The sequence below is a fragment of the Castor canadensis genome, chromosome X, assembly GCF_047511655.1.
Source record: "Castor canadensis chromosome X, mCasCan1.hap1v2, whole genome shotgun sequence".
In the NCBI taxonomy this organism is placed as follows: Eukaryota; Metazoa; Chordata; class Mammalia; order Rodentia; family Castoridae; genus Castor; species Castor canadensis.
In genome coordinates this window covers 99601732-99617091 of record NC_133405.1, presented here as the reverse complement: position 1 = coordinate 99617091, position 15360 = coordinate 99601732, and the positions used below count along the sequence as shown (strand labels likewise).

The 15360-nt window shown below is 46.2% G+C and overlaps 1 protein-coding gene and 1 non-coding gene across 5 annotated transcripts; one reads left to right on the top strand and one right to left on the bottom strand.

Annotated features, from left to right (window-relative positions):
• Nucleotides 1-15221, top strand: Usp11 (ubiquitin specific peptidase 11). Of its 4 annotated transcripts, XM_074064151.1 has the most exons (22): nt 77-207; nt 7267-7354; nt 7598-7707; nt 7879-8009; nt 8156-8273; nt 8637-8782; nt 8926-8987; nt 9113-9212; nt 9620-9793; nt 9882-10040; nt 10389-10613; nt 10726-10809; nt 10917-11011; nt 11710-11916; nt 12568-12620; nt 12812-13078; nt 13170-13240; nt 13460-13572; nt 13996-14145; nt 14230-14345; nt 14529-14617; nt 14705-15221. In XM_074064151.1, exons 1-22 carry the CDS (start codon nt 138-140, stop codon nt 14837-14839), a joined length of 2763 nt encoding a protein of 920 aa, XP_073920252.1. In that variant the 5' UTR covers nt 77-137; the 3' UTR covers nt 14840-15221. The 4 variants fall into 4 exon arrangements, with proteins under 4 accessions (XP_020029540.2, XP_073920252.1, XP_073920254.1 ...); XM_020173951.2 differs by lacking the exon at nt 7267-7354 and having other exon boundaries at nt 1-207; XM_074064152.1 differs by lacking the exons at nt 77-207; nt 7267-7354 and adding an exon at nt 228-401.
• On the bottom strand, nt 7100-7170 carry Trnap-agg (transfer RNA proline (anticodon AGG)). The gene has a single exon. It is a non-coding gene; the product is annotated as a tRNA-Pro (tRNA).
• Nucleotides 15222-15360: the final 139 nt, after the last annotated feature.

Below are 15360 nucleotides of genomic sequence, written 5' to 3'. Positions count from 1 at the left end.
TCTTCCTATCCTCAGTGCGTTGGCAGTGAGAGGCGGACGGACGGCGATGGCGGCGGTCGCAGCGGACTCAGCTGCAGCTGCCGTCGCAGCAGCCGCTGCGGACCGAGAGCCACAGCGCGAGGCAGTGCCTGGCCTGGATGACCAGTGGCGCCAAATCGAGAATGGCGAAAGTGGGCGAGAGCGTCCACTGCGAGCTGGCGAAAGTTGGTGAGGCTGGGCATCAACGAAGCCTTGGCTAAGGGGACTTAGAAGCTGATGTCTGTGGAAGAACAACTGCGGAGGCGGGAGAAGGGCCAGTGGGACCGCGGGCGAGAGCAGGGAAGTGCTTGTGAATGAATCGCAGCGTCTGGGAAAGAGGCGGGGCCTGAGTGGTGCAGTCTGACGACCAAGAACAAAATGGGGTTTGTTGTGGTGGAGGCGGGGCCTGAGGGGAGGTGGCCGTGGGGGTGGAGCGCCTGCGTCTTGGAACCTGGAACCTGGAACCTGGGAACGAGGCGGGTTCAGCTACATAAGGCGGGGGGCGTGGTCTGTACATGAAATAGTGTTGGGTGAGAGGCACATGCGAACTGGGCGAGCGTTATGACGTCACCTGAAGAGCAGCATCGTAGCCAATAGCTGTGGAGCGGAGGAGGGAGCGAGGGCTTACTTGGACAGGTGCCTGAGAACAAGGCTAGGCTTGTGACGTAGGCGAGGGGCGTGCCCTGAGGCCGAGAAAAAACAGCGAAGGTGCCTAAGTAGAAAATGGCGCCTTCAGTGAGCCAAAGTTGTGATGTGGAGAGGTATTTCACTCTGGCTCCGGCTTTCTTCCTAGAACTGGAGGCAGTGCAAGGATTGGAACAGGAAGGGTCTTCCATGTTAATTTTTTGTGTGTTTTGGTACTTTTTTTTATAATCAGAAGGAAATCGTTACTTAAGACATCTTGTTAAATCGACTTGTTTTACTAATTTCTTTACTAATCAGTGCTTCATGAAATTTACTGCTTCTGGGTTCTTTTTATTTCTCGCCAAGTTGCATCTCCTTTCTTAAATTGTGAAATGCATAAGACCTACAAAGATTATAGTGTAAAACATTTTATACAGCCCAAACTGATGGACACCTTATTAAATGGTCTATGCTCTTCAAAAATGTCATCAAGGCTGAAGAACTATTCCAAATTAAAGGAATTAGTGCTGTTTAACAAGTCACGATAACTAAATGCAGCATGTGCTCCTCGATCAAATCCTGGAACAGAAAAAATAAATTACTTTAAAAATCAGGGGTTTTCCTCAAAAAATTTATCTCTAAAATTCAGTGGAAAAATTGGCGAAGTTTAACTAAGGCTGCTAGATAAAATACTACTACTTGATTCTTCCTTGATTATGATCATTTTATTGTGGTTATGAAAAAGTATCCTTGGTTTGGGGAAATAACTGAAAATTCTAGGGGTAAGGAACTTATTCTCAAATGGTTGAAAAAATAACGTATGTAAAAAGGCATGTGTAGAAAGAGGAGATACAGAGATGTGAAGGATGTAAAATTGCAGTTAGACTAGAGAAACACTCAATTCAAGTGATCCATTGTATAACATAATTATAATTAATGACAGTCTGTTGTGTACTTGAAAATTGCTAAAAATAGATTTTGTATGTTTTCACAACAAAGATTAGTATGTGACATAATGGATATGTTAATTAGCTTGATTTATTTCACAATGTATGCATGTATCAAAACATCAGGCTGTACACCATAATACCCATTTTTTTATAAATTTTAAAATAAATAAAAATACCCCAAAATGCATATGAAGAAATGATGGTTGAGCAAGTGGAGATCCGGATATAAGGCTTACAGGGAAGTCTGTATTGTTTTAGCCATGTTGAGTTTATTTCAAAGTTTAAAAGTTAAAGAATGAGAAAATACAAATGTGTGGATTCATCACGCAGGTTAAAATTTAGAATATTATGGTAAGAAATCCTTCTGTGTCCCTACCAGATAGAAATTCCCCTCCCTGTTGCATGAGAAACTGTCGTCTTGAATTTTGAATTAACATTCGCTTCAATGTTTTACTACCACTGTATACATCCCTAAATAGTATTTGTTGTCCAAGCCTTCCTTTTACATATAGAGAGTATTTAAATGAAATCATACTTTGTGTATGAAATGATTCCAGATGCATACTCTGAACCCTTATCAGTTGTGACATTAACTTTGATTACTTGGTTGCAGTTGTGTCTGCAAGATTTCTCAACTGTGAACAAACCATTTTCCTCTTTACATAAGTAGTAATTCTTTTTAAAGCATTCTTCTTGAATCTGATGATCTACCACCTCTCTCCAGCTGAGCCAGCCACTGCCAGCCATTTTGGATTCTTGCTGTTCTTTAAACACATCAAGCCTTAGGGCCTTTTCCGGAAAGGTTTCCCACTTTACAGAGTTCTTTAATAACAGTTAATAGCAGTACCAGTGAAATGTGTATCCCTGTTACTGGGGAGAAAAGTTGAGAGTCCCCAAATACGGAATACAAAACCAGCCATTTTTTTTAAACCATTACATCCTTGCTCTCCAGTAAGGAAGAGAAAACCTAAATCCATCCTGAAAATAAACAATAACCAAAAGGCCTCAAGGTTTGCCCCTTCTAACCGTTACGGTTTTGTCATGGTTGTGACATTGGTAGATAGGACATGAAATCAATCCTATCATTGCTGTCAAACTCTCCCACCAGTTCTGGGGTTCCTTTTGGGGTGACAAAAATGTTTTGGAACCAGGTAGAGGTGGTGGTTACACAGCATTGCGAGTGTACTAAATGCCACGGAATTGTTTACTTTAAAATGGATTAATTTTATGTTATGTGAATTTCAGCTCACTAAAAACTACCACACCACTCTTGGTTTAGAAATGAATCCAGTTTGTCTCTGCTATGGGTATTATGACATGTTTTTGCTCAACGCCACCTTTTTATGCTTATATCTTTAGGTAAGAAGCAAGCATTTCAAGGTTCTGTTAGTTTGCTCTTCATCTTCTGTGGGTTTGCTACAGTGTTTTTAAAGCTTTCTGAAGTCCTGAAGTAACTCCAAATCGCACACCTTGTATCAGTATTAATATTTGTTCCTCCTGTCCTTTATCAGCTGGCAGATCTAAACAAGGGCAATTAATCTCGGTCATCTGAACTGATTTGGTTTCTGGGAGAAGTTTATGTCTTAAGAGTAGATCCAGGACTGGCTCAAGCAGTAGAGCACCTGCTTTGCAATCACTGAGCCCTGAGTTGAAACCCCAGTCCTACCATCACCCCATAAAAAAAGGAGAAAAATCCAAATCTATCATAGTATAGCTTCCTTGAACATTGTAGTTTTTCTTTCTCACAATGAACCTTCTACAAACACAATTAAATCAGGAGTAGCTGAGGAGGCTCTGGCAGGTCTGTGTAGGCTGTGATAGCTTCCTAATAGAGGTAAGCCATCACAGGATTCTTGTTCAAGAAAAGGAAGGAGGGCGGCTGGGTGCACAGTGACAGACCAGCGGGACAGTGATGAATGGTGAAGGGAAAGCAAGTTTCATAGGATGTTAAGCCAAGAAATGTTGAGAAGCGGTATTTGTAGTAGCATATCGAATTGTATATGGTTAGTTACCTAGGAAGATAAGCTTCTTTATGTGTCATTTAAAAAATGCTAAGTTGGAAAATGAAAGCTTTCATATGACCTTCAAATTTGGAGAATTTTAGTAAATATTATTTCTATTATCCTGTTATGGATGAAGGGATACATTTTTGTGTTATCTCCCAAAGTGATAAACAACAAAGAATATTAGGAACTTATATTTTTAAAACAAAGAATCTATTTAAAAATGAATTAAGATTGTCTAGCCTGAGTTCAAGCCCCAAAGAAAGAAAGGAAGAGCATAGTGGAACCCACCTGTAATCCTTACACTCAAGAGGCTGAGGCAAGAGGATTGCGAATTTGAGGCCAGCCTGAGCTAAATAGTGAGACCCCGTCTCTAAAAAACAAAATGAAAAATGAGCCACAACCCAGCCCTTTTTTTGCTTTAGTTATTTTTCAGGTTGAGTCTTGGCGTTTTTGTCTCAGACTGTGATCCTCCTATCAATGCATCCTTAGAAGCTGGGATGACAGGTGTTATGCCACCATGCCTGGCTTATTGATTGAGATGAAGGGGTCTCATTAACTGCTCAGACTGGCCTCCAACCTTGATCCTCCCGATCTCTGCCTCCCAAATAGTTAGGATGACAGATGTGATTCACTGCGCCCAGCCCAAATTCTAATTTTCCTCTTTTGGTCCGTTCATGGAATAATTTTTAGTAAAGGATCTATTAACATGCCTTTATATGCTGCATGTATTTAGGCTTATATAGATAAAGAAATAATAAATTTAAGTAGAACAGTGTTACCTTGTATTACCTTTACGGTCTGAATGAACTAACATTTTTTTGGTGGAACTGGAGTTTGAACTCAGGGCCTCGAGTTTCCTAGGCAGGTGCTCTACCAGTTAAGCCACACCTCCAGTCCCATTAATGAACTAACATTTTAATAAACAAGTAGAAAATACTTCTTACCTTATATCCGTATTTCTGGTTCTGTAATTATTGTACTTAGTATAATTAGCCATTTATGTCAGTTATTAGCTTAACCAAAATAACTGATTTTCTTTTCTCCAGATACAAGAGAAAACTGGAGAGCAGTGAATAGAGTTGTAGTGTTTTTCCATAAGCACTTATTACATATTTTAACAAATTTGAGAAAGCACAAATAAGCACAAGTAACTTTAGCAACATTAGTTGCATTTCCATGTATTAGCAACAAGAAATTAGAAAAATAAAAACTTAGAAGTGACACCTTTGTTATGACTGCCACCTGGCTTGACAGATTGTGAGACTTCCTAATTTCTAAGGTGTTACAATGTTTTTTTTTAAGTGCCTTTGCATTTAAGCAATATGGTGGCAGTATTTTGTGAAAATTTATATAAAACTTGGGTTCACTATGAATGAAGCCTTTACAAAATCAGGTTAGAGGCTGGGGATATAGCTCAAAGTAGAATGCTTGCCTCACGTGTTCAGGGCCTAGGATACCATCCCCAGCACCTGGGGGAGAAAATGGCTAAAGCCTTACAATATTAGTTGCAAATAAGTGACAGATATATTGAGCCTAATTTAACTGTGCTATACCTGCAAAAATATTTTTTTCAAGTTGGAGCCAGGTCTGCAAGTTTTGCTGCAAGGTGATTTTAATGTTAAATTTTTCTTTAAAAAAATCTGCTCTTATGTTGAACAGTGTCTCCCTATGCGTTAAAGGTACCATTAACCATAAGTTAGCTCTTCTGAGCAAGTGAACTTCATAATGGACTATGGAGGAAGGGGGGTGAAGGTGTGTGTGGTTCAGAGTAGGATGGACAAACTAAGGGGTTGGTGTCTGTGGCATGAGCCACCAGGTGGGAGGGTGTTTCCCTGACATCAGTAATATGCCAGGGTCTGTGGGGGTCAGTGCACCAAAAAACAAAACTGGCATATTCCACAGAAATGTTTGCTCTATTCAGGTGACTTGTCGCTATTTCAAGGTTTCTATAGCGCTCCATCCCCTACCTTTGCAATTCTTTTATGAATGAAAAATTGACATGCTAATGAATCACACTTGGGCTGGGAGTGTGAGGCCCTGGGTTCAATGCCCAGCACTCACATAAAATCAAATTTATAAGGTTAATTGTTGGAAATCCAATGTATACAATGTTAAAGAGTTTATCTGAAGCTACTGAATATACATACGTACATACGTGTATATATATGTATATGTGCATGTATTTTTTGTTTTTGAGACAGGGTAGCCCAGGCTGGCTTTGAAGTTTCAATCTTCCTGCCTCAGCCTTCCTAGTGCTGGGATTACAAGCGTACACCACCATACCCTACTAGAAACTGTTAAATGTTTGAGGTAGCCTTTTGTGTGTCAAAAATTCATAGCAGAGCCAGGTCTGGTGGCACACGTCAATAATCCCAGAACTCAGGTGAGGGAGGCAGGAGAATTGAGAGTTTGAGGCCAGCCTGGGCTGTATAAATCCTGTCTCAGAAAAACAATAACAATAATAATAATAATAGCTAGTTGAACTGTACATGGAAAAAATGGATAAGATGTTGACTTTTATCACGTTTTTTAACCACAGTTTCAAAAAGAGTCATAAGCTCAGAAGTCTACTGTAAAGACAAAATAATCATTATACGTTATATACATGTATTGAATTATCATAATGTACTCCATAAAGATACACAAATATGTCCCAGTTTTTATAAAGGTAAATAAAAAAACAATTAAACAATTGCTAAGATTTTCTGGCTGCAAATATATTATTTAATAAAATTTACCATTGTGCCTCTAGTTTAAAAAAAAAAGCCAGAATAAATCCTAAATCAAAACTGATGAGGCATGGCAGCATTTGGTTTTTAAAGGAAAGCCTTAGGGTTTTTAACACTTTAAATTCTTTTCAGTTTCTGAGCAGATTTTCAAAAATTATCAAATCCATTTTATTTTGAGACAAGGCCTTGCTTTGTAGCCCAGGCTAGCCTCAAGCTTGAGATCCTCCTGAGTGCTAGGATTACAAGTGTGCAGCACCGCACCGGGCTCACCAAATCCATTTCTTAGCTGAAGAATTTTTGTTTCCCTTGATCTAGCCTTTTTTAAATGGTGCACATCTCAGGGTGCTGGTGGCTCACACCTATGATCCTAGTTACTTGGGAGGCAGAGATCAGGAGGATCATGGCTCAAAGCCAGCCAGGCAAATAGTTCTTGACACCCTATCTCGAAAATGTCCATCACACAATTAGGGCTGGTGGAGTGGCTCAAGTGTTAGAGTGCCTGCCTAGCAGGCATGAGGCCCTGAGATCAAACCCCAGTTCCACCAAGAAAATAAAGGGTGCACATTAAGGCTGGGCATGTAGCTCAGTGACAGAGTGCTTGGTTTAGCGTACACAAGGCCCTGGTCCCCAGTTACCAGTACTGCAAAAAAAATATAAGCTGTAAATGACAGATATTCCGAGCCTAATTTAACTGTTATCCTAAAGACTAATAGAAATGAATTATCTTTTATTCTATAAAACTTCACATTTCCCAGTACTATCAAGTTTTTTTTGGTGGTACTGGGATTTGAACCCAGGGCCTCAAGCTTCCTAGGCAGGTGCTCTACCACTTGAGCCATGCCCTAGCTCCCCTCCCCCCCAGCACTATGGATGTGGGTTTTTCATTTGTTTGCCATTGTTGAGCACATTTTTAGTCTTTTTTTTTTTTCTCCAAAACAGGATCTTGCTATGTAGCCCATGCTGGGCTTGAACTCCTGAGCTCAAGTGATACTCCTGCCTCAGCCTCTCAAATGCTGGGATCACATTGGTACCCTAAGTCTAGCTTACATTTTCAGTCTTAACCAAATCTCTTTCAGTATCCTAAGAATGAGTTATCTAATATCCAAATCTGAGTTGTGCTAAATAAATTTTACTTTATTTTTTATATTCCACTGAAACTTTTCATCTTGAATTATAATGGGTTGATAGTTTAAATCTCCTAGTGAAAAGAAGTTGTACAGCTAGCCCCCAGACAACCATGTGACACTATTGTTGCCTGTCTGGGCCCCAGGTTCCTTGTGGAGCAACACTGGTATAAACAGTGGGAGGTGTACGTGCAGGGAGGGGACCTGGACGCCAGCACCTTTCCTGGCTGCATCAACAATGCTGAGCTCTTTGAAGGTACCAGGCCTCTGCCTTCCCGCTCCTCCATCATCATTGTCTTGGAGTTCCTGTTCCCTCTGCCCCTATAAATAATCATAAGCCCATTCTCTGTACTAGGTCATTGGTGGGATGGCCAGAATCACTTATCAGTCCTCCCCTGATTCATGCTTTGCCTTCCTCACCTTGCAGATGAGATTACCTGGTGCCTCAAGAAGGGACTGGTGGAAGGTGAGGATTATGTGCTGCTCCCAGCAGCTGCTTGGGATTGCCTGGTCAGCTGGTACGGCCTAGTGCATGGCCAACCGCCCATTGAACGCAAGGTATGTGGGCTGGGTGGGGGTGGGTGCTGGGAGGTCGGGAGGAGGAAGGCCTTGTAGGGCCAAGGTGAGTCAGGACCCTTGTGTCCATGTATCTCCATGTCTGCTGGGTGGACCCATGTTGTGTCTGTGCCTCTTTGTCCTCACAGGTCATAAAGCTGCCCAGCATCCAGAAAGTGGAAGTGTACCCAGTAGAGCTGCTGCTTGTCCAGCACAGTGATATGGATGCAGCCCTCACTGCTCAGTTCAGCCACACGGATTCTCTGGGTGAGTGTGAGGGTCATGCGATAAGTTGGTGTTGCCAATTCAGGTCACTGCTCAGTGTCCTGAGGAGGTGTGGAGTTAGGCTTTGGCCACCTGAGAAGGCATTGGTCAGACTGGGAAGAGTTGGAGTCTGAGAGTCCTGAGGGTATGCGAGCTGCGTTCTAGTAGCTTCGGTGGTGTGGCAGAGGACTTTCACTGGGGGGGTCTCAAGTTCTGGGTGTGGGTCAGTCATTCAGAGACTGATTGGGGACACAAGGAATTGAGCATGTGTGAAGTCTGTCGGGGTGAGTGACTCTCGAAATGTGTCAGTTCTGGGTCTCAGCAAGTCTCAGAAGATAATTGGTTGTGCCCCATCACCCTCCCTAGACCTGGTCTTGCGCACGGCTCGGGAGCAGTTTCAGGTGGAGCCCCAGGAAGACACACGCCTCTGGGTCAAGAGCTCAGAGGGCTCTTTGGATCGGCTGTGCAACACACACATCACACTACTTGATGCTGCCCTCGAGAATGGGCAGGTAAGTGGAGGGAGGACTTTTCGGGTACGGGTGACCTGGCAGATGGTTCTCGCCTGGTAGTGCTCAGGTCGGGGGAGGGCTGGGTACCCAATAAGCCTTCCATTAAATCCTTTCCTTCTCTCTTTTCACTTCTTCCAACCCAGTTGGTCATCATGGAGACCCGAAACAAAGATGGCACTTGGCCCAGCACACAGCTGCGTGGCATGTGAGCCCTTGGGGTGTCTGGTATAGAGAGTAGGGGCATCCCACAGAAGGCAGACTGAACCTATGAGTACAGTGCACCTGCACATAGTAGGCCCTCAGCTGATAGGGTTTCTCATCCAACCCCAGGAAGAACATGTCGGAAGAGGATGAGGATTTCCAAGGCCAGCCGGGCATCTGTGGCCTTACCAATCTGGGCAACACGTGCTTCATGAACTCGGCCCTACAGGTTGGGCCATTAGAGATATGTCTGGCACAGCCATGGGGTGGCTTCAAGTGCTGGGAATTGGGACTAGAACTAGGGGATGGGAATGGGAGGATGACTGCAGGACAAGGGGTTAGGTTGGAAGTCAAGGTCCCATAATTGTGAATTGACATGCCCACATTGGCTCTTGAAGTATCAACACCTTCTCCCTTCACTTGCTCTTTGCTTTCCCTTCTCTTCTTTGCCACCACCTTCCTTCTCCAGAAGTACTAACATCTCTCCCTAATTCTCCAGCTCCCTTCTCACTCCGGCCCTTCCCCCTTGTGTCCCCCACTTTCCTGTCTTTTCTGTCCGTCCTTCCATTTCTCTGTCCTCACTTGGACTACTTCTCTCCTCTCCTCTGCCTTTTTCACCGGGCCCTGCCCACACAGTGCCTCAGCAATGTACCACAGCTCACTGAGTACTTCCTCAACAACCACTACCTGAAGGAGCTCAACTTCCGCAACCCACTGGGCATGAAGGGTGAGCTTGCTGAGGCCTATGCAGACCTGGTGAAGCAGGCATGGTCTGGATACCACCGCTCTATTGTGCCAAATGTGTTCAAGGTATGCCTCAAACCCATGCGCCCCTGCCCCCCAACTTCTCTTGCCTCTCCTAACTCCCTGCTCACTTTGATGGCCTTGCCCTCCTCAGAACAAGGTCGGCCATTTTGCATCCCAGTTTCTGGGCTACCAGCAGCATGACTCGCAGGAACTGCTGTCATTCCTCCTGGATGGGCTGCATGAGGACCTTAATCGGGTGAAGAAGAAGGAGTATGTTGAGCTGTGTGATGCTGCAGGGCGTCCAGATCAGGTAGACTGTTCCTGAAAATTCCCCACATGGAAAGGCTCATTAAAGCTACTGAGGCTGCTGCCCCAGGGATTCTCTTGCCTTCTAAGTTCCTCTGCCATAAACTCAGTCCACCTTCTCTCAGCCTTAGCTCCAGTGCCACATCTGTCCCCATACCCAACTCAGAGTTAATCCCAACCAGGTTCCTGTCCCACGTAAACCTGAAGTGAGCATGGGTTCCAGATAGCCTGAGCTGGAACTCCACAGCTGGACTTTTAACACTGTCCTTACCCTGAATCCCATATGACTCCGTCCCCCAAACCATGGTTTCACTTGAGGCAATCCCATCACCTACAATGATACTGTCAACAGGAGGTGGCTCAGAAGGCCTGGCAGAACCACAAACGGCGGAATGATTCTGTGATCGTGGACACTTTCCATGGTCTCTTCAAGTCCACGCTGGTGTGTCCCGATTGTGGCAATGTGTCTGTGACCTTTGACCCCTTCTGCTACCTCAGCGTCCCACTGCCTGTCTGCCACAAGAGGGTCTTGGAAGTCTTCTTTGTGCCCATGGATCCCCGCCGCAAGCCAGAACAGGTGTGAGGGATGGGGACACAATGAGGGACATGTGGTCAGTTTGACTACCTTGCCACACCTTAAGGTTTTCTGCAGCCCTTTTGATATCTCATGAATGCTTTTTCTTCCTCAGCACCGTGTTGTGGTCCCCAAGAAAGGCATTATCTCGGATCTGTGTGTGGCTCTGTCCAAACACACAGGTATCGCACCAGACAAGGTGAGATGCTGCAGAGGGAGGTCAGGTGGATGGGATTCAGGGACAAGTTGGTGGAAAGGCCTGGGGAGACTTTGCAGACTGACCAGTCCCTGCAATCCCATTCCCAGATGATAGTGGCTGATGTTTTCAGTCACCGCTTCTATAAGCTCTACCAGCTAGAGGACCCTCTGAGTGGCATCTTGGACCGCGATGATATCTTCGTGTGAGTGAGGGGACCCAGGGGGAGCAGTGGGTCCTTAGAAACCTGACCTGCTTCCTTTTTTTCAGTGTTGGGGTTGGGCACCAGGGTCTCAGGAGCATGCTAGGCAAGCACTCTACTAACTGAGCCACACCCCCAGCCTGATGCATAGACTTTCTTTTTTACTTACGTATGTAACCATACTGGGGATTGAACCCAGGGCCATATTTAGGTTAGACAGACAAACTATATCCTATTCCTAGAACAATTTAAAAATTTTGGGGCAACTAAAAATTAAACAGTACTTTGTAATATAAATTTTCTTTATAAACCAAGCATTATTTTTCAAAAGAAAATGGAGGGTTTTTGGTGAGTTTTTATTTTTATTTTATTATTTTGGTGGGACCGGGGTTTGAACTCAGGACTTCACACTTGCTAGGCAGGTACTCTGTCACTCGAGCCACTCTGCCAGCCCGAGAAAATGGTTTTTGAATCCCTTTGTCACTAAAAATTTTTTGTTAACTTTCTAAAACAGCAGCACATACACAAAGTACCATGTCAGTCATCAGTTTGTAAAGCACAAAACATTTGGTGGCTTTTCAGAACCTTTTAAAAAACATTTTCAAGCTGTGAGGAGTTAGCGCATGGAGCACCTGGGGCAGTCAGGGAGGCTTTCTTGGGATGCCCTGATCAGGAGTGACTTAACGTATACCCCCCCACAGATACGAGGTGACAGGTCGGATTGAGCCCATCGAGGGCTCACGAGATGACATCGTGGTTCCTGTTTACCTGCGGGAGCGCACCCCAGCCCGAGACTACAACAACTCCTATTATGGTCTGATACTTTTTGGGCACCCTCTCTTGGTGTCAGTGCCTCGGGACCGGTTCTCCTGGGAGGGCCTATATAACATCCTGATATACCGGCTCTCGTAAGTGTCCCCTTCTCAGGGTCAAGGGAGGTGGGGGCCTGAACTCAGACCTGAGTATTCATCTGCTATTTGACCCTCTCCGGCATTTAAAGGACAGTTCAAATTTAATGTGGCCATAGAAGAACTTGTAGGGTTTTTTTTTCCCCTTTGGCCTTGCTACTGCCTTTTTTAGGTGCTGGGGATGCAGAGGTGAACAAGACAAAGTAGAGTCAAGTTCATCTTGCATTTAATTGTCTCCTCCTTGAGAGACTTGGATGTGTTTTTACTGGCAGATTTTCATTGTACTTAAAATCCAGTCCTTACTATGACAAACAAAGCATTGCATTGTCTGGATAATTCCCTTTCTTTTACTCAAAGTCAACCCCCCAGAGGCCTCCCTGAGGGGAATTCATAGCGTGTCTGTTTACCTGTGACTCGGAGTCCACACTCCTGACTGGCACAGGAGAGCCTGCATTCTCAGACCACTGCTGGCATCCTCCCCTCTCCATGTATTTATGTCACCACCTCACAGCTTCCAGGCCCATGATTAGGAACTGTTTATGTGTGGGTTTACTGCTGGCTTTCCCTCCATCGCCACCAAAGTAAAATCCTGGGCCCTGCCCCCACTGCCTTTGGACCTCTGCCTTGGAAGTTTCCTCTGTTCTGTCACAGACGATACGTGACCAAGCCCACCTCTGATGAGGAGGACGATGGAGATGAGAAAGGTAAGGGAGAGAAGGTCAACAAAGGTGAGGGTCTGTACATGTATCCCATGGCTTAAGTTGGGGTGAGAGGCTGAGAGACAGTGGGGGGTGGTCAGGCGTAGGTAGAACCCACACAGCATTTATCTGGGTGTGCATTCAGCTTAGTTCCCTGGGGCTCACAAATTCCCATCCCTGACATCCTCCCCACCCAGGAGACGACGACGAAGATGAGGACAGCAGCGATGAGGAGGAGAAAGATGACATGCCTGGGCCATCCACCAGGGGCAGCCTCCGAGACTCCGAGCGGGAGCAGGCTGGGCCCAGTTCTGGGGTCAACAGGAGATGCCCGTTCCTTTTGGACAACTGTCTTCGCACATCTCAGTGGCCCCCAAGGCGACAGCGCAAGCAACTCTTCACTCTGCAGACAGTGAACTCCAATGGGACCAGTGACCGCACCACCTCTCCTGAAGAAGTGCAGAGTATGTCCTTTGGCTGGGAGCCTGGCTGGGGCAGTAGGAGGAAGGATTTTGTAGCAGCAGGAGCTGTGACCACCTCTCTTGTGCCCCGCAGCCCAGCCATACATCGCCATGGACTGGGAGCCAGAAATGAAGAGGCGCTACTATGACGAAGTGGAGGCTGAGGTAAATGGGACCCCAGGGATCGGGGACACTTGCAGCTTGCACCTCTCAAATCTTCATACACCCATCCCCCTTCCCCCAATTCCAACTGGGACCAGAGCCAAGAGATCCCAGCCCAGGGCCTCAGGTTCTTAGCATCATTTGATCTATGGCTACATCCTGGGCCCTGTTTTTCCATCCTCCTCACTCCTGGCTCTGCTGGACACTCACCTCCCCCCCCAGGGCTATGTGAAACATGACTGCGTGGGCTACGTGCTGAAGAAGGCCCCAGTGCAGCTGCAGGAATGCATTGAGCTCTTCACCACTGTGGAGACCCTGGAGAAAGAAAACCCCTGGTGAGGGCCTGGTATAGCTGGGAGGGGCTTTGCTACATGGCACTTCTGCCCAGACCCAGTATCTTGCCAAGTGTACCTCCTTCCCCTCTCTCACACTCCTTCCTGCCACATGGGCTAACCATCACTCCCTGCATATGCCCACCTCAGTGCCTTTGCTAGCAGAAGTGCAAATAAGAGCAAATGAGTACCAGGCAGGCTGAAAGTCAGGGCATCCTTTTAAAAAATGAAAGCAAATGGCGTCCACCTGCAGTCCCAGCACTTGGAAGATGGCAAGTTTAAGGCTAGCTCGGGCTACATAAATAAGACCATGTCTAAACAAAACAAAGCAAAAGATAAGTAAAAGAGCATCTCTGAGGGTCAGACTGAGCATGTGAAGGCCATACAGTGCCCCGATGTCCCTTTCCTGACGTGGGCTGTCTGTAGGTACTGCTCTTCCTGCAAGCAGCACCAGCTGGCCACCAAGAAGCTGGACCTGTGGACACTGCCTGAGATTCTCATCATCCACCTGAAGCGCTTTTCCTTTTCCAAGTTTTCCCATGAGAAGCTGGACACCCTAGTGCAGTTTCCTATCCGGTCAGAGGCCGTGGGCAGAATGTTGGGGGGAGGCATGGGAAGTGGTGGTGGGGGCCCTCGTATTAACTGTGTCCCTGTCCACAGGGATCTGGACTTCTCTGAGTTTGTCATCAAACCACAGAACAAGTCAGCTCCGGAGCTGTACAAATACGATCTCATTGCGGTTTCCAACCATTATGGGGGCATGCGTGATGGACACTGTATGTGCTGAGCTGTGGGCAGGGGCATGCCCTGGGGGTCTGGGCTAGGGCTCAGTTTGTCCCCAGTGGGTGACTAGGCATGTGGGCCAGGGGAGAGCTTATCAGGACAGGAGGACTAAAAGGGAGTCTGGATACCTTGGAGGGCCAGAAGGGTGGGTGAGACTGGCATCCCAACTCTTTCAGACACAACATTTGCCTGCAACAAGGACAGCGGCCAGTGGCACTACTTTGATGACAACAGTGTCTTGCCTGTAAATGAGAATCAGATTGAGGTACAGCTTCGGTCCTCCCTCCTTCCCTTCTCCTGTCTACACCTGCTCCCCCACCCCCAACATCTGACCTGAGTCCTCTACCTACAGTCAAAGGCAGCGTATGTCCTATTCTACCAACGCCAGGATGTGGCACGCCGCCAGCCCCAGCCCAGCTCATCTGGCCCCCTGGCATCCCCAGCCTGCGGTTCCTCACCCAACCCTGAGTTCATGGATGTTAACTGAGGTGTCCTGGGACCCACACAGGGAAAGAAGGCCTCTCTGCCACCCTGCTTCTATTGTCAATCCCTCTCTTCCCCATGTTCAGTGCCCCCCCCAGGTGTTGGCAGGCTTAGTCCATGGCTACTGTTTTGTGCCGCTGCGTTGCTCTCTCCCAGGAAGAAGAGGCCCTGTGCCCCTGGCAGTGTGCCCCCGCCTGTGTGTGCCCTGTAGAACAGTGACCTTCCCTCTTAGTCTTATTTATGGTGTCCCCTTCCCTTTCTTCACCCTGGAGTGTTTTTAGTGGCTGGTGATGGGGGTTAACCTGGACACAGAGTGTATTTTCTTATTGAGACCCTGTACCTTCTGCTGTGTGTGTTATATATATAAAGCTCCAGTCTGTTCCTTACTCAGCAGTGTGGTTTTCCCTGTGCACTTATCACCAGTTTAGGCCTGTGTTCTGTGTGCTTATCAAGGTCCAGGTGTGTGTGGCAGATGCTGTTCTGAATGTTTATTGAGCACCAGCTGTGTGCCAGGCACATACATCC